The sequence below is a fragment of the Coregonus lavaretus genome (assembly GCF_964263955.1).
Source record: "Coregonus lavaretus genome assembly, contig: HAP1_SCAFFOLD_530, whole genome shotgun sequence".
Taxonomy (NCBI): domain Eukaryota; kingdom Metazoa; phylum Chordata; class Actinopteri; order Salmoniformes; family Salmonidae; genus Coregonus; species Coregonus lavaretus.
This window is the reverse complement of record NW_028165582.1, coordinates 141,040-159,413: the sequence shown is the minus strand read 5'-3', so window position 1 is coordinate 159,413 and position 18,374 is coordinate 141,040. Positions and strand designations below refer to the sequence as shown.

Sequence of the window (18,374 nt, the reverse complement as noted above, 5' to 3'; positions counted from 1 at the left end):
AAATCATCATCATTCACATTAGAATGTTAACTCACTTTTCACTAATTCATTTAATGTAGATGTTTCTAGGTATCAAAAGGAGAAGTTAAGGTAACTTGAGACTTGTTGAATGATCATATGTTATACTGTATGGTAATATAAAACACACTTATTCCTGTTAATTACACACACACACACACACACACACACATCCTGAGCACACGCACACACAGACACACACATTGTCAAAGAAACTCTTTGTAAACTTTGGTGTCCCTGATTTGTGCTTCTGTAGAACTACAGCTGATATTTAATATGACCAAGTAAGTAATGATGGTGGTCTTTGACTTTGACTTCACTTGAATTAAGACTTATTCTTAGTCATATTCTTCACAGCAGTCAACACTCACATTTTCTAAGTCCAGGTTTCATTGTGTTCTCTCCACCATGTTCCACACTGTAGCGGTAAGCAGAAGAACAGACAGTCATTGAGGGATACACCTGAACTCACACACACACACACACACAACCACCGGACACACACTGGACACACACACACACACTGAACACTCACACTCAGAATATAACTTTGTACAAGCGGTGGTAAGAATGTTTGCCTGTGTGTGTGTCCAGTGTGTGTGTGTGTCTGTGTGTGTGTTTGTGTGTATCCAGTGTGCGCGTGTGTGTGTCCAGTGTGTGTGTGTGTGTGTGTGTTTGTCCAGTGTGTGTCCAGTGTGTGTGTGTGTGTGTCCAGGGTGTGTGTGTGTGTCCATTGTGTATGTGTGTCCAGTGTGTGTGTGTGTCCAGTGTGTGTACTGATACACGTGCACACACACACACACACACTGGACACACACACACACACACACACACACACACACACACACACACACACACACACACACACACACACACACTGGACAAACACACACACAGAATGGACACACACACACACACAATGGACACACACACACACTGGACACACACACACACTGGACACACACACACACAGACACACAGACACACAGACACACAGACACACGCACACACACACACACACAGGACACACTGCACACACACACACACACACACAGTCTTTATATAACTTAATCCAAGTGGTGGTCAGAATGTTTGTCTTAAATAGCCTGATAACTCCAACATGTCTGATATGAACATTGACATAAACCCTCTACATACTTGAGTTTCTCCAGTCTGCAGTGTGGATCCTCCAGTCCAGCAGAGAGCAGTCTGACTCCTGAGTCTCCTGGGTGATTGTAGCTCAGGTCCAGCTCTCTCAGGTGTGAGGGGTTTGACTTCAGAGCTGAGACCAGAGAAGCACAGCCTTCCTCTGTGACTAGACAGCCTGACAGCCTGCAAAGAGTAAAATCATATTAAAACCACACTGCTATTCTTTGGTGGTGAAAATATAGTGGCAGTATATTTTTTCTACATATTAAGATACATCAGTGTCCTGAAACCTGCCATATCTATTCAAAAATTAATGTTTCATTATTAGAAATGACAAATTATCAAAGTATTGCTTGTAGATAGAAGCATGTATAGTACAAATATTTGAGTAGACAGAAAATACCAGTTTAAAAAGCAGTATCAGTCAAAAGACAGACAGTGAGGTATCAGATTTAGATTGTATTGAGTATACAGTCCACACCATATCTAGTTTGACAGTGAAGATAACATTTTAAATGTGGTTCTGTACTCCAACATTTTGGATTTGAGATCAAATGTTTCATATGAGGTGACAGTATATAATGTCACCTTTTATTTGAGGGTATTTTAATACATATCTGTTTCACCGTTTAGAAATAAAAGCACTTTATATATATATTCCCCCTATTTGAAGAAGTCATAAGTATTCTGACCAATTCACTCATAGTGTATTAAAGTAGTCAAAAGTTGAGTATTTGGTCCCAAACTCGTTGGTTGCATTTGCAGTTTGTTTTGGTTGTGTTTTGGGTTATGTTTTGTCCAATAGTAACTGAATGGTGGATGATGACTGGAGTAATTTTCTGTCTAAGTGAGTAGATAACATGTTTCTAAACACTACTAAATTAATCCTGATGAGGACATGATTAAGAAAAATCATGAATGAATCATGAATAATAATGAGTGAGAAAGTTACAGAGGCTACAACAAAACATGCTAACCTCTCACCATTAACATCAAATAAAAGGTGACATTCTGTACTGTTGCCTAATATGAAACATTATATCTCAAATCCAAAATGCTGGAGCATAGCACCAAATGTAAAACTGTAAACTTCACTATCCAAACACATATGGTGTGGACTATGTGTGCCTGGTAAACACATGTGGATCTGGTGAACAGTTATCACTTGTTGACCAACTACAGGAATACTGACCTCAGAGTCTCCAGTTTACAGTGGGGATTCCCCAGTCCAGCAGAGAGCAGCTTCACTCCTGAATCCTTCAGGTCATTGTTACTCAGGTCCAGCTCTCTCAGGTGTGAGGGGTTTGACTTCAGAGCTGAGACCAGAGAAGCACAGCCTTCCTCTGTGACTCCACAGCCTGACAGCCTGACAGAGAGATCATCATGATTTCACAAACACACTGTTAATTTAACACCAGTAGTATAGAAGGACAATGGCAGATGCATTTGGTTTATTCTCTTAAACAACATATAGATTCATATTCCGTCTCCTAGAATTGTATGGTCATATTGTTATACTAATGTGAACACCAATGCATTGATTCACTAAGTTTTTCAATGTAATATTATATATTATATACATATTATAATATATGGCATATTATTATTATTATTATTATTATATATTTATCTAAACTGAATATTTCTTCCTGATGATTAGTACTTAAATGTCATTGTATGTACTCACAGAGCAGCTCTGGAGACTTTGACCACTGGCAGCAGCCTCAGAAGACCTTCCTCTGATCTGGAGTATTTCTTCAGGTCAAACACATCCAGCTCCTTTTCTGAAGTCAGCAACACAAAGACCAGAGCTGACCACTGTGCAGGTGACAGTTCTTCTTCTGAGAGACTTCCTGATCTCAGGTAGCTTTGGATCTCCTCCACTAGAGAATGGTCATTCAGTTCATTCAGACAGTGGAACAGATTGATGCACCTCTCTGGAGAGGGATTCTCCCTGATCTTCTCCTTGATGTACTTGACTGTTTCTTCATGGCTCTGTGAGCTGCTTCTTGTCTTTGTCAGTAGACCTCGTAAGTGCTTCTGATTGGACTCCCGTGAGAGGCCCAGAAGGAAGCGGAGGAAAAGGTCCAGGTTTCCTGTCTCACTTTGCAAGGCTTTATCCACAGCACTCTTGTAGACAGTAACTTCAGGATTGTTTCTGATCCTCACAGAAAAGTTGCTGGACTTTGATTGCTGTTCCACCATTAGATTCTCATTGTTGTTGATGAATGAGAGGAACACATATACAGCAGCCAGAAATTCCTGAATGCTCAGATGCACGAAGCAGTACACCTTGTCCTGGTACAGCACACATTCCTCCTTAAAGAGCTGTGTGCACAATCCTGAGTACACTGAGGCTTCATTGACATCAATGCCAGCCTCTTTCAGGTCTTCTTCATAGAAAATCAGATTGCCATTCACAAGCTGTTGAAAAGCCAGTTTTCCCAGTGACAGAATGCTCTCTTTATTCCAGTGTGGACCTGTCTCTTCTCTCCCAAGATACTTTTCATTCTTCTGTTTGGTATGAAACTCCACAAGGTGTGAGTACATCTCAGTCAGAGTCTTGGGCATCTCTTCTCTCTTATGTTTCAGCATGTGTTCAAGGACTGTTGCAGAAATCCAACAGAAGACTGGAATGTGGCACATGATGTGGAGGCTCCTTGATGTCTTTATGTGTGAGATGATTCTGCTGGCCAGGTCCTCATCACTGAATCTCTTCCTGAAGTACTCCTCCTTCTGTGGGTCATTGAACCCTCGTACCTCTGTCACCTGGTCAACACACACTGAAGGGATCTTATTGGCTGCTGCAGGTCGGGTAGTTATCCAGAGGAGAGCAGAGGGAAGCAGATTTCCCTTGATGAGATTTGTCAGCAGAACATCCACTGAGGTTGACTCTGTGACGTCACAACAGATCTTGTTCTTCTGGAAGTCCAGGGGCAGTCGGCACTCATCCAGACCATCAAAGATGAACATAACTTTGTACTTGTCGTAGTTGGAGATTCTTGATTCTTTGGTTTCCATTGAGAAGTGATTGAGAAGTTCAATCAAAGTGTGTTTTTCCTTTTTCATCAAATTCAGCTCCCGGAAAGGGAATGAAAATACAAATTGGACATCCTGATTTGCTTTTCCTTCAGCCCAGTCCAGAATGAACTTCTGCACAGAGACTGTTTTTCCAATGCCAGCGACTCCCTTTGTCAGCACAGTTCTGATAAGTTTGTCTTGTCCAGTTAAGGGTTTGAAGATGTCGTTACATTTGACTGCAGTCTCTGGTCTTGCTTGTTTCCTGGTTGTTGTCTCAATCTGTCTCAGCTCATGTTCATTATTGACCTCTCCTGTTCCACCCTCTGTGATGTAGAGCTCTGTGTAGATCTTATTGAGAAGTGTTGGGTTTCCTTGTTTAGCGATCCCCTCAAATACACATTGAAACTTCTTCTTTAGATTAGATTTGAGTTCACGTTGAAGAATCACAGCACGCTCATCTGAATCTAGAAATAACACAGAACATATTAATATTACGTCTGTTTTAATGCCTACAGTATTATAGGACTGTTATAACATTTTTAATGATAATACTTTATTCTCTTAACTGACTGTATAAATGTGTAAATGTTTTCATAATGCATTACACACTGGTGTGACTGATTATATTATTATGATCTTTCTCTCTCTCTCTCTCTCTCTCTCTCTCTCTCTCTCTCTCTCTCTCTCAACACAAAACAACACAACACAACACATCCCTGCTGCTACTTGATGAGGTCACTAGGTGTTGTGTTAAGGCTGCTACAATATCATTGAGTTACACAGCTACTTTAGCTGTACTTTAGCTACAGCTTTTAAATGTTCTAAAACAGCATTCAACATGAGGCAGACAACTCTTACTTTTCTCCAGTGTGTCAGCAAGCTCCTTCTGGTTCATTTTCCTCAGGACGTGCAGTGTGATCTTCAGAGCCCCCTCTCTGGCACTGCTCTCCTGCTTCTCATCTTCAGCATCCACCACTTCCTTATCCTGCTTCTGACTCTCAAAGCCTTCTGGGAGTTCTGGACTAAGAATCCTCTTGAACATCTTCAGCTCGTTCTTCACAAATGTCATAATATTCTCTTCAAGCAACTGAAATAAATCAAGTAAATCAGTTAAGCAAGAGACTAAATGCTTTCTCATTAACACATGAATGAATGATTGACAGATCAACTTTACTTGAGGTAAACAAAAACAAATGTACATAACAGGACCACATACACTGAATATGGAGGCCAGGTCTGTTTGATGACTCTGGGAAGACTGATCACTGAGAATCTCTGACTCTGATCTCTCCTGTTGGTTTCTGTAGACAAAACATGAGATTACATTTCCTCATCCAGGGAGTGCACTCACACACACACACACACACACACACACACACACACACACACACACACACACACACACACACACACACACACACACACACACACACACACACACACACACACACAGGGAATGTTGTGTTAGTTTGATAATGTTTCAGGACTATGAAAATGGAAAAAAGGTTTAGCCTATGGATTATGAAAACAACAAAAATAAATGGTAAAATGGGAGAGGAGAAATGACTAGAGACAGTGTTGTTTAACTCTCTGACCATGACCCATGGGTTCTTCTTACCTTTGTTCACTAGAAAAGTCTCCCTCTCTAAAGTTTAGAGGTTGACTCATAGACCAGTCACTCTTCATGGACACACAGCTGGGTACAGGGGAGGCTGGTCTCTCCTGCTTGATTGGGCTTCAACACAACAGAGACAAACATTACGTCTCTCATCTACTCTGAGCTCAGATGGGGAAACATAAGAAGAGTTTCATTCTAAAACGCTATATATCCATGGGTAAGTACTAGAATAAACTACCTCAATATTTGCAGCCGTAGGTAGTAATATCTTTCTAGAAGCTGATCCGTGGTCAGTATTGTGAAATAATTATAATGTTAAGGAAAGATTTTAATGGAGAAAACTGATCCGAGAGCAGCGCTCCCTTTCTTTCGATCCTATCAGTATCGATACATGGTCCACCGGATGTGATACCTTGTCGTGCTGCTGATCCAGTTTCTACTGGTCTGCCTGCGGATCTGGAACTCTGACCTGTTCACCGGACGTGCGACCTTGTCCCAAACCTGCTGTTTCGACCCTCTCTCTCTCTCTCTCCCTCTCCTTCTCTCTCTCTACAACACCTGCTGTCTCGACCTCTGAATGCTCGACTATGAAAAGCCAACTGACATTTACTCCTGAGGTGCTGACCTGTTGCAACCTCTATAACCACTGTGATTATTATTTGACCCTGCTGGTCATCTATTAACATTTGAAAATCTTGAAGAACGATTTGGCCTTAATGGCCATGTACTCTTATAATCTCCCCCAGCACAGCCAGAAGAGGACTGGCCACCCCTCAGAGCCTGGTTCCTCTCTAGGTTTCTTCCTAGGTTCCTGCCTTTCTAGGGAGTTTTTCCTAGCCACCGTGCTTCTACATCTGCATTGCTTGCTCTTTGTAGTTTTAGACTGGGTTTCTATATAAGCACTTCATGACAACTGCTGATGTAAAAAATGTATTCTGGGAATACATATGAAGCAGACCAGGCCAGGGTTTGGGGTTTTTGAGAAGTCAATGAGAGATAAAAATCACTTCCTTAGTTGTTCATTTTGAAAATGTTGTGTCTTAAGTAGTTTAACAAACTGACACATTTTCATGTTAGTCAAAAACAACTTTATATCGAAGGAGTGCCTTTGATTTGACATCCAGCACATGTGCAGTTCGGCACAAGACGACCATTAGACACAATGACGTATTTCTGCGCATGAGCTTCAAATCAAATCAAATTGTATTTCTCACATGCGCCGGATACAACAGTGGTACACTTTACCGTGAAATGCTGACTTACGAGCCCTTTCCCAACAATGCAGAGTTAAAAAGTCACAAAAATTAGCTAAATAAAAAAGGAAATAGTAACATAATAAAATAACAATAATGAATATAATAAAATAACAATAAGGTAGTTGAGGTAATTGAGGTAATATGTACATGTAGGTAGGGGTAAAAGTGACTAGGCAATCAGGATAGAGATTACATCTCCTCATCCAGGGACACACACACACACACACACACACACACACACACACACACACACACACTCACTCACTCACTCACACACACACACACACACAGTTGTGTTTGTATAATATTGTTTTAGGACTATGAAAATGGAAAAAATTATTAGCCTATGGATTATGAAAACAATCAAAATAAATGGTAAAAAGGGAGAGGAGAAATGACTAGAGACAGTGTTGTTTAACTCACTGACCATGACCCATGAGTTCTTCTTACCTTTGTTCAGTAGAAAAGTCTCCCTCTCTGAAGAATAGAGGTGGATTCATAGACCGGTCACTCTTCATGGACACACAGCTGGGTACAGGGGAGGCTGGTCTCTCCTGCTTGATTGGGCTTCAACACAACAGAGACAAACATTACGTCTCTCAAAAATGTTGGTAAAATGTTGGTAAATTAGATTTTATTGTTTAAAGAGATTATGAAAGAGATTGATGTGTTTTTTCACTATCTAATCATGGCATGTGATTGTTCAATGACAGACATGTATTTGTTTAAAATCTATCACTTAATGGTTTCATTTCAGAGAGACAAATAATCATGTTTTTTTGCAAAATGCTATATATATCTGCCTCACTCACAGAGAAATAAGTAGTACTACTAGGTTTTACACAGTAATAATATATATCTGGCTCACTCTCAGAGAAATAAGTAGTACTGCTAGGTTTTACACAGTATTAATATATACCTGCCTCACTCTCAGAGAAATAAGTAGTACTGCTAGGTTTTACACAGTAATAATATATATCTTCCTCACTCTCAGAGAAATCAGTAGTACTGCTAAGTTTTACACAGTAATAATATATATCTTCCTCACTCTCAGAGAAATAAGTAGTACTGCTAGGTTTTACACAGTCAAATCTGACCGACCGGCTCGATTCGGTCTTATGTAACAATATTTGAAATTGTGTTTATTACATTGGATAAAAGTAGAGACTCAGCTAGAAAAAAGTATATCATACACTACATTTGAGGAACAATGGGAAAGTAATTCTGCTTTGAAAGATGATATAGTATCTGAAGATTATGCCTTTGTTAAATGTTTTTCATGAAGAAATAGAATGTTGTTTATGGTAGTATCAAGAGGGAATGTTTTAGGTGTAATACCACATACCACAGACAGGGGGTGGGTTGTAGACAGGGGAGACTGGTGATTGGCCAGAAGAGGGGGCATCAGTGTTTATAAATAGGGGTTAAACGATGAGACGTTAGAACGGCCATAGCAATCTTGAGGAGCCGTTCTCCGGACAACGCGTGTCTGTAATTTATGCTGTAACCTCGTGGTATGAATAAAAGCCTCTAACACGATGCAGCATAGATCGGACTCTTTTGTTGACAGCGATAATTGCCACCATTCATCATATACGACATAATGGCGCCCAACGTGGGGCCCGGGTTTGCGTCTCTTCCTTGTTTCAGTCAAACGCCGGGCTAACTCTCTCTGAGGCATGGAAAGGGTGAGTGTTCTTGCCGCTTCGGAGTTTGTTAGATTGGATATGACTTGTGTACACTGAGGAGATGTTCCATTATAACCTGGCCTCAGGTGGCGTTGTTGCTGGTCGACTAGAGTCTGCTAAAATTTATTTCATTGGTAACGGGTGACAATGGATTGGTAGAGAATATATGTTGGGGGATATCTGCATAGTTAGGGCACCGTGAATCTGGAAAAGACCTCAAGGCGAGGCGATTCTTTCTGAATGGGCCATAAATCCTTGCAACGCGTTATGTGGTGGAAGGTTAATTCTGGGAATTATTAAGCTGGACGGATTATATGCATGTTATATACTCATCGTATGGTTGACGAATTGTAATGTATGGGGTAACCTCTCTATGATTATCCAGAACTTACGGCAACAAAAAGTTAGGTGGAGATATTGATAATTGTGATGATGATTGGGCCACACGGTGCAGGATATTGATTTGTGTAGTATACCGCAGTTAGCTAGAGGCTACAGCTCATTCTTCATTGTTTCAGGCCACGTGGTACATCGTGGCTAATGCTAACGGCTAAATGTGGGTTGTGTCACCATGTACTTCAGGCTAATGCTAACGGCTAAATGTGTGGTGTGTCACCATGTACTTCAGGCTAATGCTAACGGCTAATGCTAATTGTGTTGTGTGCTACATGCTAACGTATCCTTAGAGATTCCGTTGCGACGGGTGAAAGTCTCTTAAACTTGTTACTGTCTGTAAGTCAGGTTATATGTTTTGTGAGCGCTGTTAAATGTTGTTTGACTATAAGGGGGAAATGGGGAATTACAGCTGGACTGGTATTCTGTTTGGAGAGAGAGAGTAGAGAATCTTCCTTTCACGGTGAAAGTGTAGTGAGGAATGATATTTGCGCATGCGTTTAATTTTGCGACACTACAGTACCAAACGTGGGAGTTGGAGTTTATGGCACGAGATTAGGGAACGTTTTGTTTTACGGCACCATGAGGGGATGCTGAGACTCAAGTGAGGTTAAAATGATATTTGCGCATGCGTGATTTTACGGGGCTAAAAACTACAACATGTGGTTATGTGCTAAGCCTACAAAGCACGGCATTATGGGTAAGGGTCATAGGTCCCATGTGACGCGGCAAGGGATAATAGTCACAGAATAAGAGAGATTTTGGGGAAAAATCTCTTAGGTGTTAAACGGCTGTTGTTCGAACGGGAAACTATTTGGCGAGATGTAGTAAAGTTATAAATCAAATATATGTTGACGGAGTATAATTAATTAAATTAAAAGACGATTAAAATTAAATGAAATGTTTTGGAGCGATCTATGTAATAAATGATATTTGCGCATGCGTGGGATTCTGCAAAACAACACATTGGTTAAACTGCAGGGGGAGACAGAGGAACACAGACGACGGAACAAATAGGCACAAGGAGATTTTAACACGATGATTCTAGTTTAAACGGTGGTGGGTTAAGATGAAACTTGTTTGGGTACCTATTGAATTTATAAATTAAATGTATGGTAACGGATTATAATAGAGTGAATTAAATAATTAAATAACGAATAAAAATAAATGTGTTTGAGCGTTCTATTTAGTTCTGAGTTTAGTCTTAGAGTGAATAATGTAGAACGAATGAATATTGAACGGTTGGAAATACTCAGTGAGTGCATTAACTACTAAAGTCTTTTTCTGTGTATGTTCTTCTGTCATATGAGAGGAGCAATAGGACTAGACGACAGACGAGAGGCGAGAGGAGATACAGGAAGTGATCACGTGACGCGGTGGAGGGATCAAGTCATCAAACAGGTTACTGTTACAAGATATGTGATAAAATGACGATTTTGCATAGGCTTGGCAAATACTATTTCATTAAAAATTGCATTTTGGATGCTCTGTGTATCACTGGCATTTGATGGGAATTGTATCATTTATTGAAGGGTTAGAAGCTTTGTGTTGGGATTGCTTTGAAGTTGACTAATTTACTTGCATTTGATGGGTTGTGGTAATATAGTCAACACTAATGGATAAATTGGGGACATAGGATATAGGAATAAAAATTGGTTTTAATCATTCATGATTTTTAATTGACTTATTTGGATTTATTTGGAGTTGGTAGGTTTATATTAATAATTTAAGGGGGGAAAGCCTACATAGGCTATATAGTTTAAAATAAGATAGTTCACAATAAAGGAATATAAAAGGCTTGTTACAATGGGGTAAAAAATATCAGGACTAGGAAAGTCAGTACATCGGTTGATATAGTGCATAGTGGTAATCCTTTAACTAAAGGGTTGCTAGGGTATCCGGCAAGTGAAACAAAAGTTGCCCTTCAGTCTCAAATAGAAATTGATAAAATATGTCAGCGATAAAATAGGTTTAGAAAGTAGAGCTTAGGGATGTTTATTCTCAGCTTACAATGATTATCCAGGAGTGATTATTGCATCAGAAATATAGATTAATAATAGATAGGGTACCAGCAGAAACAACGATGAAGATGAATTCAAAACTCCAGAAGTAAGAAGAACCGACATGTCTGGAAACGAAGAGAAGGAGGTTCAGAAAGATGAAGGAGAAGAGGATGATGAAGATGAGAGTGATTGATGAGAGGTCATGGGTGGAGGTGACTCTGTGATCAGAGGGAAGTGGCAAGAGAGGAAAGAAGAAATGGATACTAGAGATTTGATCTCTGATGAAAGTTGAAGGTACAAGGGAGGAAAGAAGAAATGGAGAAATGGAAGAAGTAACACGACTGGATGAAGACCTCAAGAATTGAAGGAAAATAATAATACAGTGAGGCCAAAGGAAAGGCCACTGGTAAGAAGATGATATTTCAAGAACAGAACTTAGAAGATAACCTTTTGAAGAATACTGATATGTCAACGACGAGAAGGAACAGGACCAAGAAAACCTGCTGAGAAAATAATCCCAAGAGTTGGAGAAGGAGAAAATAAGTTTTGGTTATGAAGAATCAGAGTGAACCAAATCAACAATCACTGTTACAGCTTCAACTGAACAATATCAAATGCAATTGTACCAGCCAAGGTGGGTACTAGGTGTCATATCCACAGCCAAGGTCTGGAAAGACACAGAATTGGAAAGTAAGGTACGAATAGGTTATGGAAAATAGGAGGGCAGATAGAAACAATATAGATTAATCTGAAATGGAGAAGAGAGATTCATCATGGAAGCTGCAGGATGAGGTCTTTTGATTTTGATGACAGAGGGGGGGGCATCTGATCAGTGCTGCTCGTTCCTCTGTTGTGAAAATTAGAGATAGATTAACTCATTCTGTAAGAATCAGTGAGGAATCTTAGGGGTTGATGTCTGTTGGGGATGCCAGCCCAAGACGTGTTGGACGGTTGCGCAGCCTCTAGCGGGTCTGGGTCAGGGTTATGCTTTGTCATGACTGTGGTATCGGCAACAGTCATTGACAGATAAAATAATGTAGTTGTCAGAACAGTAGGGTTTAAGTGTTCCGGGGTAAAGGGATTACCCTATGGGAATTGTTAGATGGAAAGTAAGGTCAGGTAACAGTGGAAACCTGAAGTATTCAGGTGAAACATTGAGGGCTAAAAGTTATTGTTGTTCTAATAAAACATATGAGGTAAAGGGTATGTTTATGGGAATATCATATTGGGATGTTATATGATAACTTTGGATAAGCATGAACATAAGGTTAGAGATGACAAATATAATGTAATTTTTTATGTACCAGGTAGTAGAAAAGCAGGATCTTGATGGTTAAATGATTAGCTTTTGACTGACAATGTAACTGTGGAGATTTGAGAGGATTTGGTTGCAAGATCAGTTAGGCCAGTAGGGGCAGTGATGGGTCAGATTTTAGTTTCAGCTTTGATAACACTGTGTGATGTTTGTACTGACTTTTGAGAAAGTTATGAGATTGAGATAGGTTGGAGAAGTGGTGCCTGGAGACAACACTCAGATGCCGGTGTTGACTGTTCCTAATCTGGATAAAGATGGACAAGTGGAACTGATGGATAAATATCCTTTTTCATTATTTGATCATTTTATTTTTATTGTTTCAAGGAAAACATTTTGTAGGCTGATTTTAATATGATTTTGGAATGATTTTATGAATAAAGGGGGGAATGGATAATGTGATTCATACATCATTGATATGTCATTTAAGGTTTAATTTGAAAATGTTGTTTTGCAAAAGATACTGTTTGGTCGTTTCTTTTCTTTTCATTCCAGAAGCATTTGGGGGAACATGTGAAACAAAGACAATATGAAGGGACAATATGACTGGAGGAGATGAAACAAGGATGGTGTGGCTGATTCCATCATCAACGATGCAGTGGAAGTCCATTGGAGGAGGAGACTACGGAGGAGATGAAGTGTAGTGGACTACATTCCAGTGTCTGCAATGAAATATAGACATATTTGATGTGTAATACATAATTGTGTCATATTCTTAGGTATTGATTTTAGTAGAATGATGTTTGATGTTATTGAATGCAGATGAGGATCTTAGATGCTTTTGTTTATTTCGATGGGGTTAGGGAAAGGACGTTTAGGCAGGGAGAGATTCCTTTTCAAGTCCTATGGGTTGACCAGCTTGAGAGTGGATGTTTCTGGATAGGATTTTGTTTGCAGGGGAAACATGTGTATTTAATGGCATCATAGTTTCAAATGTCTTTACATGATTTATGAGTTTATCTGGAGTACCGCGGTGGTTGCCTGGGGCAGAGGGACCGTGAGAGAATTTTACTGTCTTGATTGATGGATGGATGGATTTGGAACAAAGGTTGCCGGACAGGTTTTTCGCTCTCACACTCCATAAAGATGTATTCATAATTCATAGTAATGTGTTCACACTTCATCAACAGTTATTCATATTTCATAAGAAAGGTATTTACACTCTAGAGGAGAATGTTTTGGTTTAAGGTTAAAGATACTCAATAAGATAAGTTGTTACTAGTCATAATCCTATTCTGTTTGGTTTCGAGACGTTTAGTTCGTCTCGAAAGGGGGGAATATAGTATCTGAAGATTATGCCTTTGTTAAATGTTTTTCATGAAGAAATAGAATGTTGTTTATGGTAGTATCAAGAGGGAATGTTTTAGGTGTAATACCACATACCACAGACAGGGGGTGGGTTGTAGACAGGGGAGACTGGTGATTGGCCAGAAGAGGGGGCATCAGTGTTTATAAATAGGGGTTAAACGATGAAACGTTAGAACGGCCATAGCAATCTTGAGGAGCCGTTCTCCGGACAACGCGTGTCTGTAATTTATGCTGTAACCTCGTGGTATGAATAAAAGCCTCTAACACGATGCAGCATAGATCGGACTCTTTTGTTGACAGCGATAATTGCCACCATTCATCATATACGACAATGATAAACTTGTAACCTCAATTTTGAGAAAATGTCCTTTGAATGTTTTGGTTCACCTACTGGAGAGCTCTTCTTTATCTACAGTGGTATTACTTTGGCAGATAATGTCACCCATCTAAATAAATAATATATATATGTATAGTTAACTAAACTATGGTGTTTGTGGTTTATGTCAGTTTCATTGTTTGTTATGCTAGAAATTGTTATTTTATCATTGTAAGTGGTAAAATGAACTAGAAAATGTCATGTTTTGCTATTCTGAGTAATTACTACTTTAGTAAGGATATACTTTATTCAGTACTACTGCAGTTACTAAATAATTCCAATAGATGGCAGCATAAGACCATGAATGACATTTCAGAAGGTTAGTTTAGTTTTCTCCCTGAATACACCACCACTCCCCCTCACAGGAAAACTCCTGCACACACTTTTTACTGTCCCTTTCCACACTTCTAACGCAAGAGGAACGACTGAAAAGGCATTTAACAGATTACTGTGAAATAATATAATGATGATTCATGTTTATTATTAGCTGTTTTTATGCTCATGTTTTGAAATTATACTTCATTACTATAACGATTATCAATAAGCCTGAACATTAATTTAGTCACCTCTGGTCGAGAAAAACGTATTTTCCTAGTACATTCATTGTCAGATTCATCAACCAGCAGCGAGCACTCTGCCTTCTAGCACAAGCGAGGGGCATGTTGAGGTACATTTGCTAACCGCGAGGGTTGCACAATCTAATTTATTGGCGGGCTGGAAGACGCACTCTTGTCTTATCTATTCCGAGGTTGTTTAATCGTAATATTAGATATTTAAAAATGCATGTATACTAGGGTTGAGGTTGGAGCATGTGACTAGTGATTATTTACTCGGGGTTCACCACCTGCTATAGTCACTATTTAATTGCTCTTCCAAAAGCATCACAGGCCTAATACGAGATATATAGCTAACTAAAGTAATGCGTGACCATTTCAGAAAATAATGGGACATATAGTATTTGGTTGCATCCTATTTTATGTCAATCATATTGCTGCTTGTAGCCTATAACTGATGCTTCGTGGTCTTATGCTGCCATCTATTGGAAATATTTAGCTATTAAAAGTTATTACCGTATTTTCCGCACTATAAGGCGCACCGGAGTATAAGCCACAGCAGCTAAATTGAATGATGTGTACAGATATAAGCTGCACTGGACTATAAGCCGCAGGTGTTTTAATGTTTAATTACCATATGTAAGGGTTCGTGCACAGAGGGGATTGTCGGGAAAGAGATGGCTGCTTGAGGAAGCTCCCATTTATTAACATTTCAACAAACAAGTTGCATATTTGCATAACGTATTCAAGTGTTACCATTTAGTGCAATAGTAGCTGCAGAACATATACTGTGCTGTGTAAACTGTACTGTATCACATAGCGTTTCAGACACACAAACTTTTCAACTTTCAAACTTAAACGGTGCGCTCCCAGCGCACATACCGGCAGTGATCTACAGCAGTGGTTTTCAACCAGTGGTCCTTGAGGGAGTGCTAGGGGTTCCCCAGCAAAATTAGTTAATAGCGTCACAATCATTTAACCACTTAACTTTGGTTATTTTTGAAAAACCTTGAAAAAGTGTGCACATCTTTGAATATTTATCTACATTATAGCCTACAGTAGTACCATAACAAAAAACAAAGCTTACAGCGCTTGACGAGGCAATATCAATGGCTAAATTAAATGTGTTTTTTTTAAGTGCAAAATAAAGTGCCTGTAACACGACAGTAAGCGCGTAAGCCTAAACTTGCAGCAACACGGCTGCTTAAAATATACGGTAAGCATTTCTACGTTTGTTTTCCATAATGAGGGTTTGTGCATGAAAACTTCCTTTGCACAAACTGTCTCGCTCTCGTAATGTCTGTCTGTCTGTCTCTCGTTCTCTCTCGTACCACTCTCGGTTCCACTTTTACTTTTGCGCGCTACCTGTCTCACTCTTTTCCGGCCTCCAGCTTTTCCTGCTGGAGCCCGCCACTTAAAGGTGGGGGGCGCGGACCGGTCATAGAGCCCATAGAGTTAAAGTTGGTGGACTGTAACCTGTAAAATCCATAGATTTAGGAGGTCTTCTAGTCTAAAAATCCATAGATTAGCCGCACCGTTATATAAGCCGCAGGGTCGAAAAATGGGAAAAAAGGCGCGGCTTATAGTCCGAAAATTACGGTAATTCTCGTACAGACATTGGTGAGGCAGCTGAGAAATAAAGTGTATTAGATCAGTCTCAATCCTGCCCCACGCCAATTGCTGGACTTTCACACAGAGGTTACTAGGTCACCCAATTCAAACCACATTTGAAAAATAAAACAAATGTGTCTTATTTATCAAGTGTTCTGTCTTGCAATTATACATATAATAAAATAACAACAAAATTATCAAAACGCAATTTAATACTATAATTGTATTTATTAAGATAATATTATTACTAAAATAGTTTCTAAAAGTGTTCTAGGCTACCCTACCCTAGAATTAGGGGTTACGGCTAAAATAGGTTATAAGTAGGGTAAGAGTTTCTGTATAGCACTTTGTGACATCTGCTGGTGTAAAAAGGGCTTTATAAATACATTTGATTGATTGTTAGGTTTAGGGTTTATATGGCAAAAAACAGTATGGGTTTATAGCACTCGAGCGCCTCCCTTTGGCCATCTGTGGGTACTACATAACTCATTCATGACATTTTTTACATTTTACATATTTAGCAGAAGCTCTTATCCAGAGCGACTTACAGTTAGTGAGTGCATACATTTTCATACTGGCCCCCCGTGGGAAACGAACCCACAACCCTGGCGTTGCAAGCGCCATGCTGTACCAACTGAGCTATATGACACTTGCTAGGCTCATAATCTGAGGTAGCAACTGCGTCAGATCTACAAATCCATTAGCTAGACCACCCGATTAGACAACAATCACCCCATTATACCCATTTGGTTTGCAACTCAGTGAACCTGCGCAGCATTCGCTCAATTTGATGCCTATGAACGAAGATTTCGATGCATATCAAATTACCCAGCAGCCATTTAGAAACAACAAGTCATCAGAAAAATTGTTATTTCTTAATAAAAAAATGTATTCTGGCTGTTTAAATCTGCCACATCTTGAAAAAGAGGACAGGGACATGCGTTTTGTTTAGATTGTACACTTTTTTCTTAAAACAAATATGTTTAACCATGACCAGAAAATGTTTAACGTTTGATGGCTTTGCGCCAGACAACACCTCTTAGACTGTGGCTCACCACAATATGTACTCAGGTTAACATTGAGCGCGCTCACCAAGTAACCGTATCCTTGTTAATAATATGTTACCTGAGGTAAACCTGCAGTGTAACTAATAGGAGCTGGCAGGGTGATAAATGCCCAAACATAAGGCCTGTTTTTTCGCGATTACTCCATAACCAGGGACAGAAGGTAATATTATGAAACTGGGCTCCATGGCGGATGCAATGAACTAATTTTATCAGAAATAAACGTTGTAATAAATGTAACTTGAGGCGCCCCGAAAATAATATTCAAAAGGTTCAGACCTTGGACACAGAGGGGTTAAACACTAAAGTTACCGTCCATCTAGTGAAGAGGAGAACCGGACAGAGGGATGGTAGGTAGCCAGCATCCGTCAACCAGAGAGGGAGAAGCCCTCCACGGTATTTAACAGGTGGAAGAAACAACCAGGGAGCTCCATCGGTCCACAAGAAATGCAGGCAGCCGGTGATGATGTAGTGGTAGCCAGGATAACTAGGATGCTGTTGGTAGAGTAGCTAGCTTAGCTAGCTGTACCGACTAGCTTGGCTAACTAGCAGGTCGTTCGTCTGTCCCACGAGGATGATGACGAATCCGGTGAACCACAAGATGAAACAAGGATAGCGAGTGAAAAGGATCTGGCTACACTCATACTGTCACTGACCATTACGCAAAAAAGCTAATTGAACAATAAACTTCGGCGTCTCAACACTGTAACGAACTCCGTCGTTATTCCCCAAGATCACCTCAGACCACTCTGCACGTAACTGGACAAAATGCTTGGCGCCAAACCGTCCGTGGACGCGGGCAGTTCTGGGCGTGGACGCGGACAGTTCTCTACGTGGACGCGGACAGTTCCAGAACGCGGACATGAGCAGAGCAACACAATACATTTACATGTTAATCACTTAGCAGACGCTCTTATCCAGAGCGACTTACAGTTAGTGAGTGCATACATAACCCAGTCTTTATACTGGCTTACATTAGTAATATTCATTTATTTATTTTTAT

General features: G+C 39.9%; 1 protein-coding gene and 1 long non-coding RNA gene across 2 annotated transcripts in view; one reads left to right on the top strand and one right to left on the bottom strand.

Moving 5' to 3' along the window:
• LOC311115711 overlaps positions 1 to 18,374 on the top strand; it is an 81,362-nt gene that overhangs the window by 35,979 nt on the left and 27,009 nt on the right. The gene's annotated exons all lie outside the window — the stretch shown is intronic.
• Positions 1 to 18,374, bottom strand: part of LOC311115710 (NLR family CARD domain-containing protein 3-like) — a 105,908-nt gene that overhangs the window by 86,066 nt on the left and 1,468 nt on the right. The window contains exons 2-8 of the mRNA XM_084190860.1: positions 7,513 to 7,629; positions 5,807 to 5,923; positions 5,405 to 5,489; positions 5,047 to 5,275; positions 2,855 to 4,652; positions 2,360 to 2,533; positions 1,177 to 1,350 (exon numbers count right to left, since the gene is read on the bottom strand). Coding sequence (XP_084046986.1) covers positions 1,177 to 1,350; positions 2,360 to 2,533; positions 2,855 to 4,652; positions 5,047 to 5,275; positions 5,405 to 5,489; positions 5,807 to 5,923; positions 7,513 to 7,629 — 2,694 coding nt within the window. The remainder of the gene's footprint in view (positions 1 to 1,176; positions 1,351 to 2,359; positions 2,534 to 2,854; positions 4,653 to 5,046; positions 5,276 to 5,404; positions 5,490 to 5,806; positions 5,924 to 7,512; positions 7,630 to 18,374) is intronic.